General features: G+C 41.1%; 1 protein-coding gene across 2 annotated transcripts in view; it reads right to left on the bottom strand.

Annotated features, from left to right (window-relative positions):
• Positions 1-3,341: 3,341 nt before the first annotated feature.
• TRMT61A (tRNA methyltransferase 61A) overlaps positions 3,342-24,412 on the bottom strand; it is a 38,036-nt gene continuing 16,965 nt past the window's right edge. For both annotated transcript variants that reach the window (XM_074213178.1, XM_074213179.1), the window contains exons 3-4: positions 16,731-16,997; positions 3,342-3,938 (exon numbers count right to left, since the gene is read on the bottom strand). In XM_074213178.1, coding sequence (XP_074069279.1) covers positions 3,667-3,938; positions 16,731-16,997 — 539 coding nt within the window. In that variant the 3' untranslated portion in view covers positions 3,342-3,666. The remainder of the gene's footprint in view (positions 3,939-16,730; positions 16,998-24,412) is intronic.

The raw sequence follows: 24,412 nt of genomic DNA, 5'->3' as shown, positions 1-24,412 counted from the left end.
TCCCCAAAGCCCTCTAGGTTTATGTTAGATCAGGGACAACTAGGTAATGCAGAAGATGTACACTAGGCCTGAAGCCAGGAAACCTTGAATTCAAATCCTGTCTCAGAAACTTAAGTGGCTGTGTGACCCTAGGCAAGTCACTTCACCATTTGCCTTAGTTCTGTCATCTGTAAAATGGTGATAATTTTACCTACTTTTCTAAGAGACATGAGGGTCAGATGAGAGATCATAAAACACTGAACACAGTGACATAAGGTAAGCATCATGTAAATGTTATTTGATAGCATGGAAAGAACCTGATTGGGTAGCAGAGGTCTGGAATTGAAATTCTAGCACTTGTGTGGTTTTGGGTTAAAGGGACTCAACAAGTCTCATTTTATAGAAAATGAGAGGTTTGAACTCAATCTCTGAATTTCCTTTCAACTCAGATGTTTTGATGCCATGTGACCAAGAGAGCCCCAGAAAGAGAGACTGGCAGTTAAGGTGAGATCAGAGTGTGCATGTGCGTGTGCGTGGTCATCTTAGAGCTTTCCCTGAAAGAAGAATGTGGACCCAGGAGTCCCAGTTCCAACACTGAGCCTTGGTTTCTTCCTTTGTACAATTATTTCTCATTGCAGTAATAGTGGTTCTACCTGGAAGTGTACTGGATGTGGAGGTGAGAATTAAAGTCCCTTAACCTTTATAAGCTTCAGGAAAAGGATGTGGTGAGAGAAGGCTCAGCACTCTTCAGAGCTGGGCCTGCCCCTTCTTGGAGTCCTGGCCTTGACCACATGGGATATTCTCTTGTTTCCCCCCAGGACCATTCCACAACCCAGCTGGCTCCAGGTCCTGCCCTGACTCCAGTCTTCAGCAACAGGATGTGGTCTGGCAGTCCACAGAGAACACAACCCACCCCGGTGACCCCAAGGCAGCCCAGCTGCTCCCTGTCACCCCTTCTCCCCCAAGGAAATGGCCAGAGCTCTACACAAACTCCCCTAGAGAGGCACAAACAAACACATATGCACCATGGGGAAGGCTCATGTTGACAAGAATTACCAAATAAATTCATATCCCCTCTCTCATTTGAGGATCTGGATAACCCTAGAAGGAAGGGTTGTTATTATTAACCCCAGAGACTTGCCCCAGGTCATGCACCTATTAAAGTGTCAGGCAATAATCCAGACTAAGCTTTAACTCCAAAAGTCATTGTGTTTAGGACATAGCCGCTTATTATGCACAGACATACATGTCCTGATGCTTATACATGTCTCTCCACAAGTGTCCACATATGCACATCCAGGGACACGCATGCACTGACTCCAATGAGCCTGAGAGAGATGGACAGACAGATGGACAATCTTTTTTCTCTTCTTTCAAAAGTTCAATTTGGGAGTCAAGGATGTCACATCTCCCACAACAGACACACACAACTGCTCAGGAGCCAGATAACCATCAGAGATTCATAATCCCATGATTCTGTAAGGGTCTTTCTTTCTTGATTCCACTCTTTTTGCTGGTGGGAACAGATGGAATTTCCATTTAAAACTACAAGTTTAGGGCAGCTAGGTGGTGCAATGGATAGGACACTGGCCCTGAAGTCAGGAGGACTTGAGTTCAAATTCAGCCCCAGACACATAATTGCCTAGCTGTGTGACCTTGGGCAAGTCACTTCAATCTTGTTGCCTTGCAAAGACAAAAAACAAAAATAAAAAAACAACAACTAAAAATAAACTACAGGTTTAGAATCTGTACTTGTTCATTTCCCCAGAATGAGTGCAACCCCAGGCAGGTATTGGGGTGCGGAGTCAGGAATCCATTCTGTACTCTTGCACCTTCAGGGATACCACAGACATGGACAGGCTGGAGGTAATGAGCTGCCTGTCAGTTGGACATATCCTGGAGAAAAGCAGGCTTGGGTAGGAAATACATGGAATCATTGTCTTCAAATATTGGAAGGACTATTGGGGGGAATGGATTAGAACCTGTTCTCTTTGGTTTCACAAGGCAGTTTTCAGCCTGATAAAGGAAAAAGTTTCTTATTCATTTAAAAGGTCATTTCCAGCTTTAAAAGGGGGGGGGGTGCTTATTAGCTATCTCACAGGGCTGTTAAGTGCCAAGCCAATTTCAAAGCATTAAATCATTGACCAAAAAATCAGAGCTATCCAAAACCTGACTGGGCCAGCTGAGACCCAGTGAGGCAGTGAGTGGCCTATTCCTGGAGGTCTTCTAACAAAGGTTAGACTCTGTAGCAGATAAACTGCTCAGGGGCCAGATAACCTTCAGAGATTCAAGATCCCATGATTCTGTAAGGGTCCAATATGCCCATTTTTATATATCTCAGAGAATCTGAGACCTAAAGGGCACTTAAGAGGGTATCTAGTCCAATACCTGCTTGAGTAGGATTCCCTTCTACAATATCACCAAATACCCCCAAAATGACAGGCAGCTCATTACCTCCAGAAACATTCCTTGGGCTCTGATTACTGGAAACTCTTTCCTGATATCAGGTTTGAGCACTGCTTCCAAGTAAAATTCTGACAAATGAAGGTTCAGGGAAAGTCTCCTCAGGTGCTCCCCTCAGAGATGTGGGGGACCATTTCAGGAGATGGAAATGTGATCCAGTACTCCAGGGGAGGCCTGGGAAAAAGAAACAGCTTAGACTGATGTGAAAACCAGGCCAAAGACTATCTGGGTAAAGAAACATGGGAAGGATGAGCCTTTAAAAGAATGTACTAAGTTCTCTATTGTTACAGAGAGGTTATCCATGTGCTGAAGATGGTATATTTTCCATCTTACAGCTGTAACATTCCAGGGCAAGGGTGAGAGAGGCCCTTTCCTATCCAGGGACTTAGAGAAACAGTGGAGAAGGAAGGCTTTTGCTCCAGAGAACAGCTGGAACCCAATCCTCAAAGCCAGGCTTAGAGTGTGGATGGGGTATGTGTGTGTGTGTGTGGGGGGGGGGTAGAGAGATATTCTACTTTCTCCCCACCTCCTCATTCCCTAATGCCCAGAGGCCACCCAACCTTACTAGCCACCCAGGATCTTTTAGAATCTCAGAATTTAGGGTTAGAAAGGGCTTTTGATAGTGAGTAAACTAAGATCTAGAGAGGGGAAGTCACTTGACCAGATTGTACAAATGATGGAATAACAGAGTAGGGAGTGAACTTTAAATCTTGTGCTTTTCTGAATCAACCTCAGGGCTCCCTTGTTCCTTGGGACAGAGCATCCACAGAGGGATGTGAAAGGGAGGGTAGTGGCAGGGCTGGTGGGAGGGACAATTTCTTATCTTTTAAAACAAAAATAAAAACTCAAAGAAATGAGCCTAGAGTGGGATGAGGGGGATGGTAGTAGAAAACATCTCCCAAATCTAAATAAATTTAATCCAGGCCACAGGGTTGGGGGGAGGGAAGTGGGGGTGGAGGGATGGTGGAGGAGTTCAAGAAAGAGGGTGGGGATGAGTGAAAAGATGCAAAGTAAACACCCTAGATAGGACTTGGCCAGATTCCTTGCCTGGTTTCCAAAACCCGGGGTGCAGGCTGCTGAGTGGCGTTTCTACAAAAGCCCAGGCCTGGCAGGCCTGACTATATAAGGCATTCTCTGACCAAGGAAAGAAAATTAGGTGACTCCACACATCCCAGCCCCCCTTCCCTCCATCTCCCAGCCTCCTCCCTCTCCAGATCAGCAGCATCAAAACAAACTCTTGCTGGCAAAGGTCAGATAGCCAGTGTGGCCCACAGTCTCCTTCAAGGGCACCCCAATCTTAAACTGCGCCTCGCCCAGGACAGGCAAGGGGTCCAGGGCTCCACCCAGATCTGGCAAGGGCAAGTTAGCAGTCCGAACATTGTACTCTCGTAGTAGGATTTCCAGGGTGGTGACTTCGATGAACCCATGCTCAGCCAGGGCCTGGCAGGTCCTCTGGACTTGCTCGATGCAGGGTGAGAAAGAGCAAAGGCGACCACCTAGGGGGAAGTGGGTGAGTAGAGGAGAGAAAGATTAGGGGTAGGGGTAAAGGGAACAAAAGGAAAGGGAAGAAGTGGGAGGGAAAACACATATAAAACAGAAATGTTATTATCTTCCCTTGACTAAATGCAGTCCTAATCTTAGTCATAGGATTTAGGGCTGGAACATATGGGAAAGCAGGAGAGGAAGCTTTAGGGTCATCTGATTTAATTCCAGATGAACTAGTGTTCATCTATCAATGAATTATGTTGGTCAGGGTCTTAGTTGATCCTGGAGTCCAAAATTGTGGGTTAAAATATCACTTCAGATGATGTGTGACTTTAAGCAAGACTCTGCCTCCTGAGGTCTCAGTTTCCCCAGCAGTAGAATGAGGGTGTTGGACTAGATGCCTGTTGAAATCCTTTCAGATACTAGATCTATGATTCTGAGATCTTTGAGCACTGGCTTGAGAGCTGAGATAATTAGGTTGGTGTTTAAGAGTTCTGCCCAGGGGGGTTGGCTTGGTGGGGAAGTGGATAGAGTACAGGCCCTGGAGTCAGGAAGACCTGAGTTCAAATATGACCTGACACCTAATAACTGCCTAGATATGTGACCTCTGGCAAATCACTTATCCCCATGGCCTTGCCAAAAAAACAAAAACAAAAACAAAAGTTTTGCCCTTAAATTGCCGTGTGACCTGAGGCTAGATCCCTCCCCCTTCCTGAAACTGTTTCTTCCTATGTCAACAGTAAAGCAGCCTAGGGCTGGACCAGATGGTCATGAATTCTGTTTCAACTCTAAGAATCAAGGAGTCACCTTTTTTTAAATCATCTAACTATATTTGGCTCTGGACACCAAGGCCAGCTAGATCATTAGTATCTGCATTTGGAAGGGATGAGTTGAAACTGTCAATAGAGAAGCAATTCTTCCCCAAGTCCTTTCTGTCTTTATTGCTTCCCCTCCCCACCTTCCCTGGGTACCCCAAGTCCCAGGGAATGTAAACAGAATCCCCAATCATAGGGCTCTCTTCATGAAAGGATCTGTGTTTGATCTCTATAGGGAAGAGATTTAAAGATTTAAAAGATTTAAAGATTTAAAGTTAAAAAGAAACTTACAGATCATCTAGTTCAAGTCTCTCAGAAAACTGACTGTCAAGGAAGTTAAGAGATTTACTTGTGGTTGGAAGGATATTTAAGTTACAGAGACAGGATTCAAATCTAGATGCTCTACCATTAAATCCAGTGTTTTTTCTGCTACACCATACTTAAGCCTTCCATGAAGCTCCAAGAGAAGCAGAATCAGGAGTAAGAAGATTCTAACAAAAGGATCAGAGCTGTCCAAGATTCCAGCCCTCTCCTGGGAGAGTGAATTTCCCAGTCAGGGTGACTGGAAATGTTCCAGCAAAGTCTGTCGGGAAGACAGTAAAGGAGATTTAGGTGCAAGATAAGGGGTTGAAGAGCTTCTCCCAAGCAAAGGAATTTTTTGTGTGTGGAGGCACAAGAATCCCCTCTCCAAACCCTGTCCCTGAGCCTCTACTTTCTCACACTGAGAAGGCATGCCTTCTTGTCCATGTAAAGTACACAAAGAAACTTGACTTTATGCTGGTTAATTGCCACACCACACATCCTATTAGAAGGCACTCCTTTGGGCCTTGTTCACCTGGTACAAGGACATAGCCAGCTGAGCCAACCTTGTGTCACTTAGCAGAAAAGTATAACTCAGAGCATAGAGTGGTCATAAGAGGCAAGGATATATCTGAAGAGATTCATTTTGCCTTTGAGAGAAGGGCAGATCCACCACCACCACCTCAAATCCAACTCAGCTTTACTTTGATCCACTCTGGGGAGCCTTCTTGATCCTTCCTCCCCCCAGAACCTAGTGACTATATCAATCATTTGTCCACAATAAGTGTTGAAAAGGTCTATTGAATGAATCAAGGATTGAGACGTTTCTTGTAGTTAATGGTTGGCATATATAAGTCTCCCCTAGTTTTGTTTTGTTTTTTAGGTTTTTGCAAAGCAAATAAAGCAAATAGGGTTAAGTTTTTTCCCTTTAGTATCCTCCAAATAGGAAGCTCCCTGGGAACAGGACTCAGATCTCAAGGGCCAAATCAGTGTTAGAAGATCTCTTATGTGGAACTTTAAAGCTTGCAAAAGGATGAATGTTGAAAACTATCTTTACTTGTAATTGGAAAAAAAAAATACAAAATAAATAAAAAAGAAAATCCTTTACCAGGGAAAAGTAATTTAGGCAAGGATTATGGAGGGGGAGTGGGAAGATCTTACCAATCTCAGAACCTAAGTTCTATGAGGAGAACTCTGTGAACCCAGGAAGACAGTGGAGCTAAGAGTCTTTGTTAATTTTCTCCCTGTACCCCTCTCTCACCTCTTCATTCACACATGCTTCCTGGCCCTGAGTCAGGCCACAAAGAAAAGGGTCAGAGATGTTTGGTGTTCTCTAAAGCAAGCTCTGGGCTGGGAGAAGGGAGAGAAAATCATGTTTGGCTTCTTCCCCTGTTACCCTGGTGATCACCTCTCTCCCTATATAGAAGAGGAGGTTGAGAGAGGAAAAAAAAATGGAGATTTCTTGATATAAGGGAAAGGAGAAAAAAGAAGTTAAGAAATAGAGGGAAGAGGCAAGGGAGGGGGGAGAGGAGAAGAGTACAAAGTCAGAAGGTATAGTAGAAAAGGGAGAAGGGAAGATAGGAAGAAGAGACAGCCCTCCTCTCCCCAGGCCAGAACACGTTGCCCAGTAAAGGACACTTTCTCCCACAAATGGCCACATATGGGTAGTCAGAGTGGGGAGAATTAAAGATAACCCCAAAGTTGTGAACATGGAAGGGAGAGGAAAAGATGGCAAAACAGTGAAGGCAAGGGAGAGAGCAGATTTAGGGGGAAAGATGGTAAAACAGTGAAGGCAGGGGAGAGAGCAGACTTAGGGGGAAAGATAATTCCTCCCCAAGGAGAACAGTGCAAAATGCAGACAGGAACCCATAGGAAGAAATAAACCAGACAAACTGTATCCATAATCCCTACTTTCAGGAGATCAAGAGACTGAAATCCAGGGCTATATATCCCAGTTGTTGCTCTTGAGGTTCAAATTTGTCTGGAGCACAGGTGGGATTGGGGAAGTGGGGTGATGTACATTCCATCCCCACTCCAACAGCACCTGCTTCTCTATACCCTCTGCCCCCAAGGGAACCATGTCTAGGTTCTATAATCTTTTCTGGAAGCAGCCTTGGTGTCTCTCACCACTCTTCCTCTAATCCCCAGCTCAGCTACCAGTTGCTGCAACATTTTAGGGAATGAATTCCTTTGGTGAAGTAAAAAAACTCCCTACCAGGAAAATAGAAAGATGGAAGGGAGGGGGTGGAGACATTCCTCAGCTCTTCAGCTGCTGCCCCAGGAGACAGGAGAGGAAAGGATTCAGGGCTTTTTTCCATAATTCCTTCCATGGTAAGGGGTTCAGAAAAGGTTTTTAATAAGGTGGTAGGAAAACATCACCCTGGGAATAAGGGGGTAAGAAGGGGAGCAAGGTCTGAAGCCTGGAAGTCAGAAGCCCTGTGGCATGGTTTAGGAGCCTATGCTATACTTCTTAAACTGCCTTAGAAATGGGAGTTTGTTATTTTGACAGCATAAGCAGGGAATAGAGAATTTCAGAGCAAAGAAGAAGGAAGTGATCACCTTTGATTAACTCCTCAGTTTTTCTGCAGAGGAAACTGAGGCCAAGGGACAAAAGATGTGGCCTTTGGTGGCATAAGTAGAAGAAATCATAAACTTTAGAGCTGAGAAGGGCCCAAATGTCATTGAGTTTAACCAGTAATTGAGCAGGAATCCCCTCTGTGATCATCCTAAAAGGGGTCTTCCATCCAGCTTCCTCTATAAGGACTCCATAGACTAGAGACCCATAAACCTTAGGGCAGCTCCTGGTTCTCCTTTCTCCCAACCTAGGACCACAGTGCAGTCATCTTTTATAAATGATTTTAAGTTTCTTCCTTTAGAAACACCTGAAGTTCCTATATCCAGCTTTAAAAGTTCAGATCTTCTGGTTCTGATACTGCAATTACTGGTGACTAAGCAACCTCACGTTGAAGAGTGTGTGAGCATGGAGGGGATGTTTTTGAGAGCTCATGTGTCCCAGAACTAAAGCAGTGGGAGGCCCTGGAGTAGAGAGAAAGAAAAGAGAAGGATTAAGATACAAAAGCCAGTGTCTCCCCATTTAATCTCAGGGGATTGTGGGGGGGGCAGGAAAAACACCTTCTCTAAGTTTTGGGGGCAGTGATCAAAGCTGGAAAACACTCATATTGCTTGGGTTCTGAACTACCCAAGGCTGGAGTCTCTTTCCAAGATCCAAATACTGAGAGGAGTGACATTCTCGTACTGTCATTCATATGGAAAGGAGCTAATTAGACAAAAATCTTAGAGTGGAGGTTTCTTGACCTAAGATCCATGGATAGATTTCTGGAGATCAGTGAAATTGAATGGGGGAAAAAATCATCTTTATTTTAACATAATTAGTTTGTGCTTTATGTTATGGATTTACTCTGAGAATATATGAAGAATTGAATGACTGGGCTGGTTTGTAGAGTGCATGAAAGGGAATAAATGTATAGCGTGTCTAGGAAAAAGTGGGCTGGAGTCAGGTTGTCAAGGGCTTCAAACCAGGAATTAAAATTTGTTTGATATTTTTCAGTCTTCACAATCCTATTTGGGATTCTTTCTTGGCAAAGACACTTGAGTGGTTTGCCATGTCCTCCAACTTATTTTAAAGATGAGGAAACAGAGACAAATGAGGTTAAGTGACTTGTAAGCTAGTAAGTTTCTGAGGCTGGATTTGAACTCAAGTCTTCCTGATTCCAGGCCCAACTCTATAGCTCTATCCATTGTGCCACCTAGCTGCCCTGAGATTTAACTCTTCCAAAAGAGGAACCTGTATTGTATATGAGAGGAAATAGGGAGGCAATGGAGCTTCTTAAGCAGGAAAACAACAGGGTTAGAATTATGCTTTAGGAATATTTCATTGGCAGCTCTGTGGTAGATGATCTGAAAAGTGAAGTTGATGCAGGGAATTATAGGTATAGGAAATATTGTAATTGGAAACAAATTTTGTAAGCTTTTGCACTATTAAAATCCTGTCTGAACTGTTATCCTCTTGACGATCACTTTTGACCTTGACCATGCTCCCTCTGGTAAATCAAGCTAGATGCTAGATTACATGCAGATGCAACTATCATCTTAACCCACAGGAAATGATGTGTTGGACTTAAAGGTCACCCACTTTGGGACAGGAAAGACCAGTGCATGGCCCCAACTTGGAGGACCACCCCTGTGGCACGCATATTGGAGAATACCTGGAGTCAGGCGCTAAACCACTCCCCAAGCACCAACCTTATCCAACCCACTATGGAAATGCATTTAAGTCAGGGGACCTATGCCCCCTGTCAAGATAACCACATTCTTTCTCTAAGCTAGAACCACATGCTTCTGGCCTTGGTCACTAGAGAACTATGGCCTCTTTTCTTTCCTCCCTCACGCTCCTAAAACTTTGTAGTTCAGCCCTTTGCTCCACAGAGGCCTCCACTGGAGTCTTGGCCCAGCCATGTCTCCTGGCTACTCTCCTTTGTCTCTTTCCCTCAGACATATTGCCTAGTCTTTTGTTATTGACCCTTTCCTCACAATGCTGACCAATAGTTTTCTGTCTCTTCAAAATAAGGTTTTAATCTATAAATTTTGCAGGCTTGTGAAATAAATCCTGAGCCATTTCAACTCAGGACTGGTAATGAATTCTTTCACTTTCAACAGCTCTCAATCTTTATTGGTGACACCAATTTCTCCAGCAACAAAGTGACTAGAAAAGTGAAGAGGGAGAGCAATGAAGGGGTTGTTACAAAATTCAAGGGAGGTGATAAGAGCCTGAATTAGAGCGGATGTGCTAAGAAGTGAGATGGATTGCCAAAGTGAGACAGATATTAGACCTTTTGTGGAGGATATATACACAATATTTGGATATAATAATACTCCTAGCATTTATATAATGTTTACTACGTATCAGAAGTGACTCTATGCTAAGTGCTTTTTACAAATATCTCATCTGATCTTCATCACAACCTTGGGAGGCAAGAGCTACTCTGACCATTTCATTGTTGTGGATATTGAGAAAAAGGTTAAGTGATTTACCCAAAATCATCTGGCTTTTGAGTGTCTGAGGTCAGATTTGAATCTATGCCTTACTAACTTCACTGTGCCAGCTAGCTGCCCTCCAAATGACTGAGTATTAGGAGTGAGGGAGACTGAAGAGCCAAGGAAGACTTTGAAATGAAGGGTAAAGAAGTTAAAAGAATGTGAATGGTCCAATGTAGTACATTTTTACTGGAGGTGTGAATCAAAAAAGGAATGAGTTGGAGTCTTAATAAACAGGTAAGGATAAATCAGAGAAAAAGAATTACAGACCAATATCATTAATTAATATTACACAAAAAGTTTAGTAAACCCCTAGAAGAAAAAGATATTAAGAGGAAAGAAGTTATCAGGGCTTGTTGATGGATAGAGCACTGGGTTTGGAGCCAAAAAGACCTGAGTTCAAATTCAAACTCAGACACTATCTGTGTGACCTTGGGCAAGTGACTTAATCTCTATTTGTCTCATTTTCATATCTATAAAATGGAGATAATAATTGTAAAGGACCTAGTACAATGCCTGGCTACAGTTAAAATTAAATAAATATTAGCTACAATCATTATTATTATTATCTCTCCAATACCATTCCTCTTCTCTTCTTACATAGCCACCACTATAGTTTAGTGCTTCATCACCTCTTACCTGGAGGATTTCAAAATCCTCCAGCCTCCAGCCTCTCCTCATCTACTCATTCTCAAAACAGGTTACTCCTCCTTTCAAGAAGCTTCCCTGGGGGGCAGCTAGGTGGCGCAATGGATAGAGCACCAGCCCTGGAGTCAGGAGTACCTGAGTTCAAATCCATCCTCAGACACTTAATAATTACCTAGCTGTGTAGCCTTGGGCAAGCCACTTAATCCTATTTACCTAGCCAAAAACAAACAAACAAAAAGAAAACAAGCTTCACTAATTCCCTATTGCTTTTAGAATAAAATGTAAATTCTTCTGACATTTGATGCCTTCTACAATATGGCTATAGACTGATTGCACATCACTCCTACTTTATGAACCTGAAGTTCCAGCTAAACCAGCCTACCTACTATTCCTATATTTGATATTCTACGACCTATCTTCATGTATTTGTGCAGGTTGCTCCCCATATTCTCCTTTCTCATCTCTCCCTATTGGAAACCCTTCAAGGATCAGTTCAAAAGCCATCTCCAACAAGAGGCCTTTGCTGATTTCCCTTGTTTGATTTTTTTAGTTCTTCTCTTACACTTTTTGTTTTTATTTTATATTTTCTTATCTTTATATATGTAGTTTCCCCCTGGGAAAATATAAGCACCTTGAGGGCAGGTATTATTTTGTTAATCTGCTTGTATCCCCAGCTGCTTAACAAATGCTTGAGGAACTAAACTAAAATTCCTTGCCAGACACAGGGTCATGAGAGTCAAAAATCTTTAAGTATATAAATTTTTTTAGCTTTTGCTCAAAAAAAAAATCAGTGCAGCAAAAAACAAAAGAAGATACACAGAGGAAAAACCTTTGCATTAAATTATTCTGATAAAAGTCTGACATTCAAAATCTATAGAGAATTAACACTATCACAATTAAGCTCTCCTCCCCAAAGGATAAACAGTCCAGACATGTGGGCAATTTTCAAAGAAAAAAATACTATTAATAATAACCTAAAAATGTTCAAAAGCACAAATAATCAGACAAATTCCAATTAAAAACCAGCCCTAAAGTTAATGCTTCACATCCATCAAATGTGAAAAGATGCTAAAAGAATACCAATACCACGCTTTTGACCTGACAAGAGAAGAGTTGGTGTAGGGGTGCAAAATGAGACGCATTTGGGGATGAAGTCAATTTGAGAATTTGCTTTCCTTGATTATAAATGTTTTTACAGAAAAAAATTTTTTTTTTAAAATCAGGTCAAAAGTTCCCTTATGCAGGAGAGAGGTCTTTCCTGGTGCCCCCCAACTACAAGTGCCTTCCCATCCAGCACTGCTGGATCCACCTTCTACCTGCCTTATGTATCTCCATTAAAGTAGCGATTGTTTTCACTTTAGAAAGGAAGCTTCTTGAGAGTAGAGACTTTTTTGCATTTATTTTCTATCTCCCACACTTAGCATAGTAGCTATAACATAATATGTGCTAACAAATGCCTCCGGATTGATTCATTCCTGTGATCTAGAGCTGCTTTTCCTCTACAGTATCTCTACACCCTATTGCTTCTCACTAACAATACATAAAAATCTATATGTAACTTTAATGTCTTTATTAATAAAAATAACTATCACTAATGCTAATAAAAGAAGAAGAAAGAAGGGTTCAAAAGGGCTCTGAGAAGACGGGCACACTAATTTCATGCTGGTGGAACTAAGTATTGGTTCAACAGTCTTAAGGAACAATTTGAAATTATGCAAGAAAAGTTACTAAATTGTTCATATCCTTTGACCCAGAACATCTACTACTGGGATTATATATCACAAGGAGATTACTGACAACATGAAGAGACTCGTGCACATATTTTCTTATCTTTATATAAAAAAATGTTTATTGCATCTGTAATAACATAAACTAGAAACAAAAATGTGCCAAACAACTGAGGAAGAGTTAAAGGAATGATGGTATAGGAATGCTATGGAATATTACCATGCCAAGAAACACAAACAATAAGAATTCAGAGAAACTTGGGAAAATGAAACAAGAGTGAAGGAACAATATTTATTATACATATATATATATTTATATATCTATCTATATATATATATGTATATATTTTATGTGAAGAGATAATAAAATTCAGGGAAGTAAGGTACAATGTAAAGAACACTGACTCCAGAAAATTTAAATCCCATATGTCCCTGAGCCTCAGGTCTCCCCCAAGGGGGTAGATTCAATGGCATAGGAGGCTTTTTTTCAACTCTAGATGAGAGGAAAATAGCTTTAGAATTGGAAGTGATATGAGTGGTCATCAAGTCTAACCTCATTTTAAAGATGAGTAAACAGAGGCACAGTTGACTTGCTTAGATTCACATAGTTAATTATTTGGATTACTATTCAAGTATATTATTGTTTATTTAGATTTATTATTATTAGAATTATTTGATCCAGCACTAATTCTAAGTTCAGTGCTCTATCCACTACAACACTCAGTCTCTTCTTTTATGGATTACAATGATCAACGTTTGTAGTACATTCTCAAAATTAAAGAAGACATCCCTTCTATGAGCAATCAATAAACTAACCACTTTTCTTGGAATGTTCTTTGCAAAAGATTTTTTGGTGGGTGTTTGCTGAGAAGTGTTTGCTGCATCAAAAATATAATTTGTGAATATGATATAAATAGATATTTTTAAATTAATTTTCACATTTGTCAAACCAAACTACAAATAGTAAAAGTTTGCCCAGTTTGGTTCTTGTTTGTGGATTTGTGTTTGTTGACATTAAGTTTATAATAAATAGATGAGAAGGGTAGACTAGGTGATTTCTAAGGTCCCTGATTTCCCAGCCCTAGAGTACCCTCTTGGCCTTCCCCCTCCCAATTCATCACTTAAGATAGGCATCTGTAATATGTCTTTTTTTTTTAAAAAAGGCTTTGGATTTAAATGACTTGCCCAGGATCACACAACTATTTAAGTGTCTGAGGCCAGATTTGAATTCTGGTCTTCCTGACTCTAGGGCTGGTGCTCTATTCACTATGCTACCTAGGTTTGCCATAACCATAATGTCTTACATTTTTTAATTTGTTGGCACAATGCTGATTACAAAATAAACAATTGACAAATGTTCTGCCTACCTACCTATCCATCAAAAGGATTGAAAGAATGAAAAGTAATCTGTTAAATAATAACATAACATTCTATTTTGTTATGTATTTGCCAGTCTGTTTTATTGTTTTGTTTTGCTATGTGATCTCTCCCTTTCAATATCTCCCTCCCCTCAAACCTAAATCTCTCTGGCAGTGCTACAAAAGAAAACTCAAAGAATCTAAATATTCCAAGGAAGTTAACTCCTTTTGATAAAGTCAGAAGTAGGCCCCTAAGGAATGCTAACATGATAAAGAAAGTACAAGTATTCTTGGGTCTACTGAAATGGCTCTGCTAACAAGGACATATTCTTTCCTTTGTAACAATCTAAGCATCCTCTTTTTGTTTTAATAAGTATCTTTTCTGGCTTTCTAGGCCATACCTGCTTTTACTAAAACTGCTTTGTAAGAAACACAACTTCCCTGGTTAGACTGAGTTACATAGCTCAGGAGGAGAGAATAAATACAAACACACATACACAACACACTATTTGCAGAATTGTGAGAAATATATAACTATCACCTTCTCATTGTGTCACACTCCTGGATAAATAGAAAGACAGAGACATAAATGACCTGCAGTGTGCCTCTCTATGTCCTATGCTGGGGGACAGAGAGTATGGACAGAGTATGAAAATATTATCTCTTTTGCCTATCTTTCCACCTACCTGTACAGACATCTATCTTTGACCATGGATTTAAGAACAAGGCTGTGATGATCTGATAGGAGAGATTGCATACACAGATAAATCTGATTTAAATTCGAATGTGATAGGGCAAAGGAGAACCAGGCAAAGTGCTCAGGGAAACTCTGAAGTGGAAAGGGTCATTTTCAGTTGAGAGGAAATCTGGGAAGACTTCATGATATCAGGGCAATTAGGTGGCACAGTGGATAGCCTGGAGGCAGTAGAACCTGGCCTCAGACACTTATTAAGCTGTGTGACCCTGGCTAAGTCAATTAACTTCAACTACATTTAAAAAAAAAAGACTTCTAGGCCTTGAAGGGAGAGAGACAGACAGATAGACAGACAGACAGACACTCCCCTTTTGAGAAGGGAGCCTTTTAGAAGAACAGGGGATAATTTGTATAAATTCATAAAGACCAGGGAAGAGGGGATAAAATCTGGGAACAGATGATCTTGAAGATCGTCTGACCCCACAAGAGCCAGCTGGCCAGTAAATGTCCTGCCTCCTCTGCTTCAGGGGCCTGCAGGGCTGGTCACAGTTCAGATTTCCTCTGGGATGGCTATGATGAAGCCTGCTCTTTCAGGGAGCAATGAATGAAAGCAGTTGTTAAACTTTAAGGTGCTAAGGGGCCGTTAAGTGGCACAGTGGATAAAGCACTGGCCCTGGAGTCAGGAGTACCTGGGTCTCAGACACTTAATAATTACCTAGCCATGTGGCCTTGGGCAAGCCACTTACATTGCCTTGCAAAAACTTAAAAAAAAAAACTTAAAAAAAAACTTTAAGGTGCTAAAATGGAGGTATTCTCAGTATTAGCCTCCTCTGCCAATCACTGTAGTCAGCAGGAGGCTGGGCCAGGTCCAGTACCATACACATCTCCTGCTCTATGGGCCCAGGATTACCATCTGGCTGACCTCAGCTCTCTGGTGAAGCTTAGATTCAGTACCTATGGATGCTGGGAGGTCTTCTCTCCTCCCTCCAGGCCAAGGCCTTGTAGGTAGATGAGCAGATGGGACAAAGCACAGACTATCTCCTATCTTTTGCTGAGCAGGTAGTTGTGAGAAGCAATATTGAATAAGAGGGAGTAAAGAACACCTAGAACAAAGAATGTCAGGACAAGTAAGGGCCTTAGAGCAACAAAGAATGTCACAGATGGCGTAGTAGAGTACGGGCCCTGGAGTCAGGAGGACCTGAGTTCAAATCTGGCCTCAGACACTTAAAACTACCTAGCTGTGTGGACTTGGGCAAGTCACTTAACCTCACTACCTTGCAAAAATCAAAAACCAAAAAAAAAAAAAAAAAATCTCACAACACAGAATATCAGAGCTAGAAGAAACCTTATATAGAACATGGAACGTCAGAGTAGAAAGGGGTCTTAGAATCCTAGAACATAGAACGTCAGAGCTGAACAGGGCCTTGGAACATAGAACACAATGTACATGCACGTCAGATTATTTGCTATCCTAGGGTGGGAGGGAGAAAATCTCTACATATAAGTAGACACAGAACACAGAATAAAAGAACATCAAACACAGAATGCTAAGATAAGAAAGTACTTTAGAACATAAGAGAATAAATTGACATTGTTGGAAGGAGTCACATACAGAGACTATGGAATGTCAGAGTAAAAAATTGTTCTAGAATTATAGACCTATAAGATGTCAGGGCTAGAAGGGAAATCTGAGAACCAAGCAAAACCTTTCCATTTATAGACTGAGGGAACTGAGGCCCAGAGAGTGGAAGAAGTTTTCCAAGGCCTCCTGCCAGGGTTCTTTCTCTATACTATACACTTATATGCTGCTTTGTCTTTTCCAAATGTTTCCTCTCCCTTTTCCAAGGAAACAGGGGTTCTGTTGGAGTGATCGGCACCAATATACTTCAGAGCAGTCATGACCCTATTTCAAATGAGAAACAGTAACTGATAGACACAAAGGGGATGTATGCCAACCCCGCCCCAAGTCACACACAACTCACCTACACATGCTCATGCTCACTCTGATACATATATACTTGGGGGGTGGGGCCAGGGGGAGGTAATCAGGGTTAAGTGACTTGCCCAGAGTCACACAGCTACTTAGTGTCTGAGATTGGACTTGAACTCAGGTCCTCCTGACTTTAGAACTAGTCTAACTAATGCACCACCCAGCTGCCCCAAATATTCTCTAATACCATGAAACCAATGGTCTACTATAACTTACCTTCAACCTTCAGGGCATCTTTGGCATGGCCAATGGCCTCCCAGGGTGAGGGGATGTCAAGAAAGACGGCATCGGCCACATGAGACACACCAAAGCCATTCTTACACACATCTTGGTTCCTCACAGTCACCCAGCGGTCCACTCGGTGCTCCCTGAACTCCTCCTCTGCTTTCTGGGCCCGTTGCTGATGAAACTCTACTGTGTGCAGGTGTCCAGTGGGAGCCACTGTTCGGATAATGGCATGGGAGAGGGAACCACTTCCTGTACCTGGGACAGATAGAGCAGGAAGCCAGTCAGACTCACTTCATTCATTTGGTGGTTACTATGAATATGCCATGGGGCCAGGCAAGCATTCATTTCTTTTTCTTAAAAATATTTTTTTTTAAATAAAGATTCACATTTCTCCTTTCCATCTCTTCAATAAAGAAAGAAAGAAAAAACATCCTGCAATATGAATAATCAAGCTAAACAAATTTCTGCACTGGTTACAACTAAAAGAACATGTCTCATTCTGTACTCTGAGTTCATCAGATCTCTATTAAGAGGTAGGAATCATGGTTCATCATAAGTCTTCTGGAATAGTAGTTAGTTATTCCACTGATCAGAGACCATGAGATTTTCAAAGTTGATCATCTTTACAATATTACTCTTATTTTGTTGTTTTTTTTATTTTTACCCTGTATCCATTCATAAGTCTTCCCAGTTCTCTGTGAAACCATCTCCTTCAGCATTTCTTATAGCACAATAGTATTCCATACATTCATTACCATAACTTGTTCAGCTGCTCCCCAATTGATAAGACACTCCCATGATTTCTAGTTTTTTTTCGACTGCACAAAGTTGCTATAAATATCTTTGTACACGTGGGTCCTTTTCCTCTTTCTTAGATCTCCTGGGAGTGTAGACCTGTACTAGTGGTATTGTTGCGTCAAAGGACATATAGTTTTTAAGGAATGGTTCCAAATGGTTTTCCAGAGTGGCTGGCCCCGGGGCAGCTAGGTGGCGCAGTGGATAGAGCACCAGCCCTGGAGTCAGGAGGACCAGAATGGTCGCCCCCTGTTCACAACAGGCACAAATTCTTATCAGGAGTCTTTGGGAGAAAGTAAGTAATCTTTGCCTTTGTTCTCTCCCTACTCTGAAATTCTGAAGAACAGGCTGTGACACAAAGGAAAGGGCCTTGGACAACAAAGGTCTGGTGATCTGGGCTCTAGATTGGTATGAGACCAATCAGTGGTTCTCAAATTATGTTCGCTATGAGGAAGGAACACTGAATTATTTATGTTTGGCAACATGAATGCATGTGTAAAATTCCAAATAATTCCCAGGTTGATTCCCTTGCACATGTAAATCCTACACAGTTCATGGAATGCCTTTTAAGAATCAGTAATCTGGTTTGACTTTGGGTAAGTCACTTATGTAGGTTGTTGTAGGGCCTTGGTTTTTCTCTTCTATACAATGGGATAATATCCCCTACTCCATTTCCTTCTCTGGATTGAAGTGAGACAGGGAATAGGAAAAATTTTGTAAATATTAATATATTTTAGAAATTGTAAAGTATAGCCCATGTGCAAACACTTATTTGGGACTAAAGACTTATTCAACTGGCAGTTCTCTTTTCTATAAAGTCTCAGGGTTAGAAAGCTTTGTACTCACAATAGACCTAGTGGTTAGGTGTTATATAGAATTATTATTTCACTTTAAAATGTTACTTTTAATTTATAGGATAAAACAAGTATTATCATGATATAGTATAATAAAGTTGATTGCATATAAAAATGCAATTATTACTCCATTTTACAGAGTCTCAGAGAAGTTGAGTGACTTGCCCAGAGTCACAGTTATTAAATGGCAATACCAAGCCTTAATCCTAGGTCTTCTGATTTCTCCCATGGCTTCTTCCACCGCACTATACTTTCTCTTATAAATCCAATTAAACAAATGTCTATTAAGCATCTTCTATGATGATGACTAGAGTGGAAATTTCAGGTTGGGTAATAAAAATACTCATAACAGTTCAATCTCTATTAGCAGTTAAAGATTTATAAATTGGTTTCCTTGCAACTCCTCTGTTGAAGGAGGCAGTACAAGTTATCATTTCCACTTCACAGATGGAGACTGAGACTCAGAGACCGAAGGTCCAACCTAGGCTTCCTTTCTCAAAGAAGAAAACAGGCATGGGGCAAAAATCACAACTCTTATCCTGGAGACCCTACTAAGTACTTCTTTATCAACTCTGACCCCACGGAAAAAACATTTTGGGATAGGATTTTCTTCTTTCCTTCTCTAAAATAAAATTCAATTAGAAAACAGTTATTAAAGGAAAAGGCAATGCAGAACAGTGAAGTGTGAAGAGTCAAGTCTATAACCATGTACTAAATGAAAATTATGTGCCATAGTCTATGGGATACAAAGAAAGGGAAAAACCAGCCCCTCCTCTCAAAGAGATTAGAATTTAATAAGAAGACAGCATATAAGTGACTATGAACAAGTCATGGATAAACTGGAGATGATCAAGAGAGGGAAGGCAGTAGAATTAAGGGGTATCAGGAAGGCTTCCTGTAGAAAGGGAGGTTTTAACTGGGGCTGCAAAGAAGCCAGGAGGCAGAGATGGGGAAAGAGAGAGTTCTAAGCATTGGGAACAGCCAGAGAAAATGACCCGAATCACAAGAGGGGTGAGGAACAGGAACAGGCCAGTGGCCTTTGAAGGGGTAAGCATGATGTAAGAAAACTGGAAAGATTAGGAAGGGGTCTGGAAGTCAAACTGGAGATTCTGTTTGATTTGATAGTGAAAGTGATAGGGAGTCACTGGAGCTTACTGAACATGTGTGACCTAGTCAGATCAATTTGACAGATGAGTGGCAGGCGGACCTGAGGCAGGCAGACTAAACGAGAAGAGCACTGAATCTGGAGCTGGAATCCCCAGATCTGAATTTTTGCTCAGTGTGACTTTAGGCAAAGTTCTTAACCTCCCTGGGCCTGTTTCCCCATCTTTTAAATGAAGGGGTTAGACTCCATCTTTCTCCAAGTTTTCTTCCCAATTCTAAATCTTATGAGTTATAACATAAAGGCTTTCTATGAGGATGTCTAAGATCTCTCCTAGTTCTGAAACCTCAAAAACTAGAAACTATGACTTCAACTGCTTGGAGGTAGATGTGGGGTACATTAGGTCCCATCTGAAAGTCTAGTTAAGTAGAGATACGAGGAGAGGTGGGGTAAGGAGAGAACAGTGCCAAAAGGCATCTGGGGATCCACAGAGCTCCCTGACCTGGGTGATTGGGGGATGGGCAGGGGAGAGGGTGGGTTAGTGGAGAAGCCCCTCACATGGATCTCTGTAGTCACAATCTGCCTCCTTGCTGCCTTTCCCAGCAGGGCCTCCCTTCCAGCAGAAGGAGAGACAGATGGAACACTAAGAAAGACTGGGGGGGGGGGGGGGGATGGTGATGCTGCTATCACAGGGAGCAGTGTGCATGTGTTGGGGAATGGGAGGGGGAAGACAGGGCAGAATTTCCCCACTCTTCACAATGGGGGCTGGGACTGAAATTCCAACCCAGGCTCCCGGCTTTGTATTAGGGCTACAAGAGGAACAAAAGAGCTAGGCTTGAGTTTCATCTCGTTTTACCCCTCAGAAAGTTTGCTCTCCAGAGGGGGTCAACAACTGCAGTATCAGAGAGCAGGTAGAATTCACCAGCAGAATGGCTCCCTACACTAAGGGAGAACATTTTTAAAGGTCTTCATAAGAATACACAGTCTCTTGAGTTGGAAGCAACATCAGAAGCCATATTCTTCAAAACGAACAGGAATCCTCTCTAAAAATCCAAAAAAAAGTAGTTGCCCTTGCTTATATCCCTCTACCAATAGAAATCAACACACAAACTGTTTGCCTCCTTCCAAATTAGCCTCTTCCATTCCTGGATTGTGCTAATTAATAGGAAGTCTATCCTGTCCACATGCTAAATCTGCCTCTCTGCAGCTTCCACCCAGGGCTCCTCATACAACCCTCAGAGCTACACAGAGGAGGGTTAATCCCTCTTCCACCAGACCACTTTAAGGGAGATCCTTTGATTGTTCTTTCAAAGGCCTTCCCCAGGGCTTTGTACACAGTTCACAAGCACTTCAGAAATTAACATTCTTCCTATTTCCAAATACTTGGTGATATATTTAACAAATAAGAACTGTGATTATATGTTATATTATGTAGGTATCATGTTATATAATGCATAAACTTTATGACTATATAGACTATACATAAACTAGATATAAAGTATGAGTATGAATATACACTATATATGTATGTATACATGCAACGTGTATCTGTGAAAGTATGCATGTGGTATGTATACATGTATCATATGTATATTTGTATAGAGATAAAGCATTTGCAATCATTTTGCGAAGTTCTCACAGATGACCAGGAAGTAAAGAAATGAAAGTCAAGATTGATATTATTAACCTTTTAAGATCCTTTGCATTGTCTCTGCCACCAACATGTTAGCTCTACCTACCAGCTTAATATCATCTGTAAATCTGATACTCTTGCTGTTGATATTGCTACCTAAGACAAGGTCAAGAATAGACATCTGAGGTACTCCTTCCAAACAGATCCAATATTAAGGATCACTTAGGTCAATGCTTTCAACTCATTCCATTCTCTCCAAATGTACCAGCATCTACCCAGTATCTCTGTATCTTGTCCAGGAAAAATGGCAAGTGAGGTTTAGTCAATACTTTTTTAAAATTCAGCCTAATTGGGGCAGCTAAGCAGTGCAGTGGATAGAGCACTGACTCTGGAGTCAGGGGGACCTGAGTTCAAATCTAGCCTCAGATACTTAATGCTGTGTGACCTTGGACAAGTCACTTAACCCCATCAATATGCAAAAAACAAGCAAAAAAAGGAATTCAGCCTAACTATATCTTGTCCAGCATCTCTCCAAGTCTGGTCTAATAACCTAATTTTTGAAGAAAAGGAAATGGGTTTATTTTAGGATGACCTGCTTTTGGCTAAAACCATACTCTTGATCCTCAATTTTGTATTCATAGGACATCAATCTGGAGGGGGCAGCAAAGTGGGATAATAGATAGGAAGCAGGTCTCAAAGTTAAGAAGATCTGGATTCAAATCCTATCTCTGACCTTCTAGGCAAGTAGCTGAAGTTGTTGGAGCAAGAGGAATGGGGTGAAATAAGCATTTATACAGTGCCTATTATGTGCTAGAGAAGCTTACAAATGTTATCCTATTTGATTTGTCACCAGACAGCTCTCAAAGACTATGAGTTGCAGAACAACTGTTGATCTGTAAAGGTAAAGAGAATTTACTCATTGAGAGTTCCTATTTTGTTCTAATAATTAACACCAAGAAAACACAGGGCTCCATCAGCTAGCACACCATCCATATGTAGGAACACTGATTACAGCAAATGGGAGAAGTTGAGTACCATGGACAAGTTCACTTACCTCGGCAGTGTCCTTTCCAAGGAGGTCCACACTGACAATGAAGTTTGACACTCACATTGCCAGAGCTAGCTCAGTATTTGGAAGCACCAAAAGAAAGTGTGGGAGAGAAAAGATATTAGACTGACTACCAAACCGAAGGTCTACAGAGTTGTTCTGTGAACTTCATTGCTATATGCCTGTGAAACCTGTGCAATCCACCAGTGCTATGTCAGGAAATTGAATCACTTCCATTTAAATTGTTTTAGGATTCTGAAGATCACCTGGCAGGAGAAGGTACCAGACACTGAGGGCCTTTCTTGAGCTAAACTATCCAGTATTCCAATATTACTACAGAGAGCGCAATGTTGTTGGAATGCCAGACATACACTTGCCAAAAAGACTATTTCATAGAGAACTCACACAGGACAGAGCTGACACAGGGGTCAGAAGAAGCCAAGGACACCCTGAAGGTTTCTCTTAAGAACTTTAGAATTCATTGTACAACTTGGGAAACATTGGCACAAGACCACCCAGTATGGTGTGCCCCTCATCAGTAGGGGGCTGCACTATTTGAGGAAGGCAGAATTGAAGCAGCTCAAAGGAAATGAGACATACCTAAGTTTAGAGTAAATACCCCAGGTGTTCACACAGACTATTTATGTTCAACCTGAAATAGAGCATACTGAGCTCTTATTGGTCTGATCAGCCACAGTAGGATACACTGTATAACTTGTCTCAAACATAGTGATGTCATTTTGGTCTTCTTCAATAAGGACAAGAACCAACCAACATTACAGAAATAATAGAATAATAGAATTACCAAAGAAAAGAAAAATACTACCTCAATAAGATAAGTATCAGATGAGGAAACTGAGGCAAACATTATTAATATCTATACAGTCCATATCCCAGGTGATATCTATTACCAACCCTATTTTATAGATCAGAAACTCAGCCTCACAGAGAAGCAATTTGCTCGAGATCATAGAAAATCAATGACAATGAAAAAATGCTCTAAATCATTGCTGATTAGAGAAATGCAAATTAAAGTACCTCTAAGGTATCACACCTCTCAAACTAGCCAGTATAACCAGAAAGAACAATGATCAATGTTGGAAGGGATGTGGGAAATCTAGAACACTAATACATTGTTGGTGGAGAGCAATCTGGAATTATATCCAAAGGGCAATAAAAATGTGCATACCCCTTGATCCAACAATACCACTATATCCTGAAAAGATAATGAAAAAGATTAAAAACATCACTTGTACAAAAATATTCATGGTGGCTCTATTTGTGGCGGCAAAGATTTGGAAACTGTTCATCAATTGGGGAATGACTGAACAAATTATAGTATATGTACATTATGGAACACTATTCTATGAGAAACCAGGAGGGATGGGAATTCAGAGAAGCCTGGAAGGATTTTCATGAACTGATGCTGAGTGAGATGAGCAGAACCAGTAAAACACTGTATACCCTAACAGCAACATGGGGGTGATGATCAACCTTGATGGACCTGCTTATTCTATCAGTGCAATAATCAGGAACAATTTTAGGGTATCTGCGATGGTGAATATATCGGTATCCAAAGAAAGAACTGTGGAGTTTAAACTATGACCAAAGATTTTTATTTAAAAAAAAAAATAGCTGTCTTACGTACTACATAATTTTGCTATCACTAATATTTTATTTTCTCCTCAAGGAATTCTGATCAATGTACATAGCATGGAAGCAATGTAAAGATTATCAAACTGCCTTCTGTGGGGAGTGAGGGAAAGGAAGAGTGGAGAGAAAATTGTAAAATTCAAAACCTTACAAAAATTGATAGATAGAAACTACTATTGTATTGAATTGGAAAACATAAAATATTTATATTTTAAAAAGAAAAAGAAAATCAATGACAGAGCCAGGATTCGAATCCAAGTCTTTAATTACAAGTTCAGTACTCACTGCACAGGCATCAAGGTGACACAGTGAATAGAATGTTGGGCCTAGTGTCAGGAAGATCTGAATTTAAATTTGACCTCAGACACTTAGCTGTGTGTCCTTGGGCAAGTCACTTAGCCTTGTTTGCCTCAGTTTCCTCATCTGTAAAATGAACTGGAAAAACTCCACATGGAATCATGAAGAGTCAGGCATGATTGAAATAACTTGCACTGTGCCACATCACCTCCTATTTTCTGAGCTCTCCTCTGTGCTGGGGGTCTTGGTGGGGGGGAGAGGGGAGGAAGCAAAGAGAACAGAGGAAAA

Source organism: Macrotis lagotis, chromosome 1 (genome assembly GCF_037893015.1).
Source record: "Macrotis lagotis isolate mMagLag1 chromosome 1, bilby.v1.9.chrom.fasta, whole genome shotgun sequence".
NCBI lineage: Eukaryota > Metazoa > Chordata > Mammalia > Peramelemorphia > Peramelidae > Macrotis > Macrotis lagotis.
The sequence above is the reverse complement of the archived record's forward strand: the minus strand, read 5'-3'. Positions and strand labels throughout refer to the sequence as shown.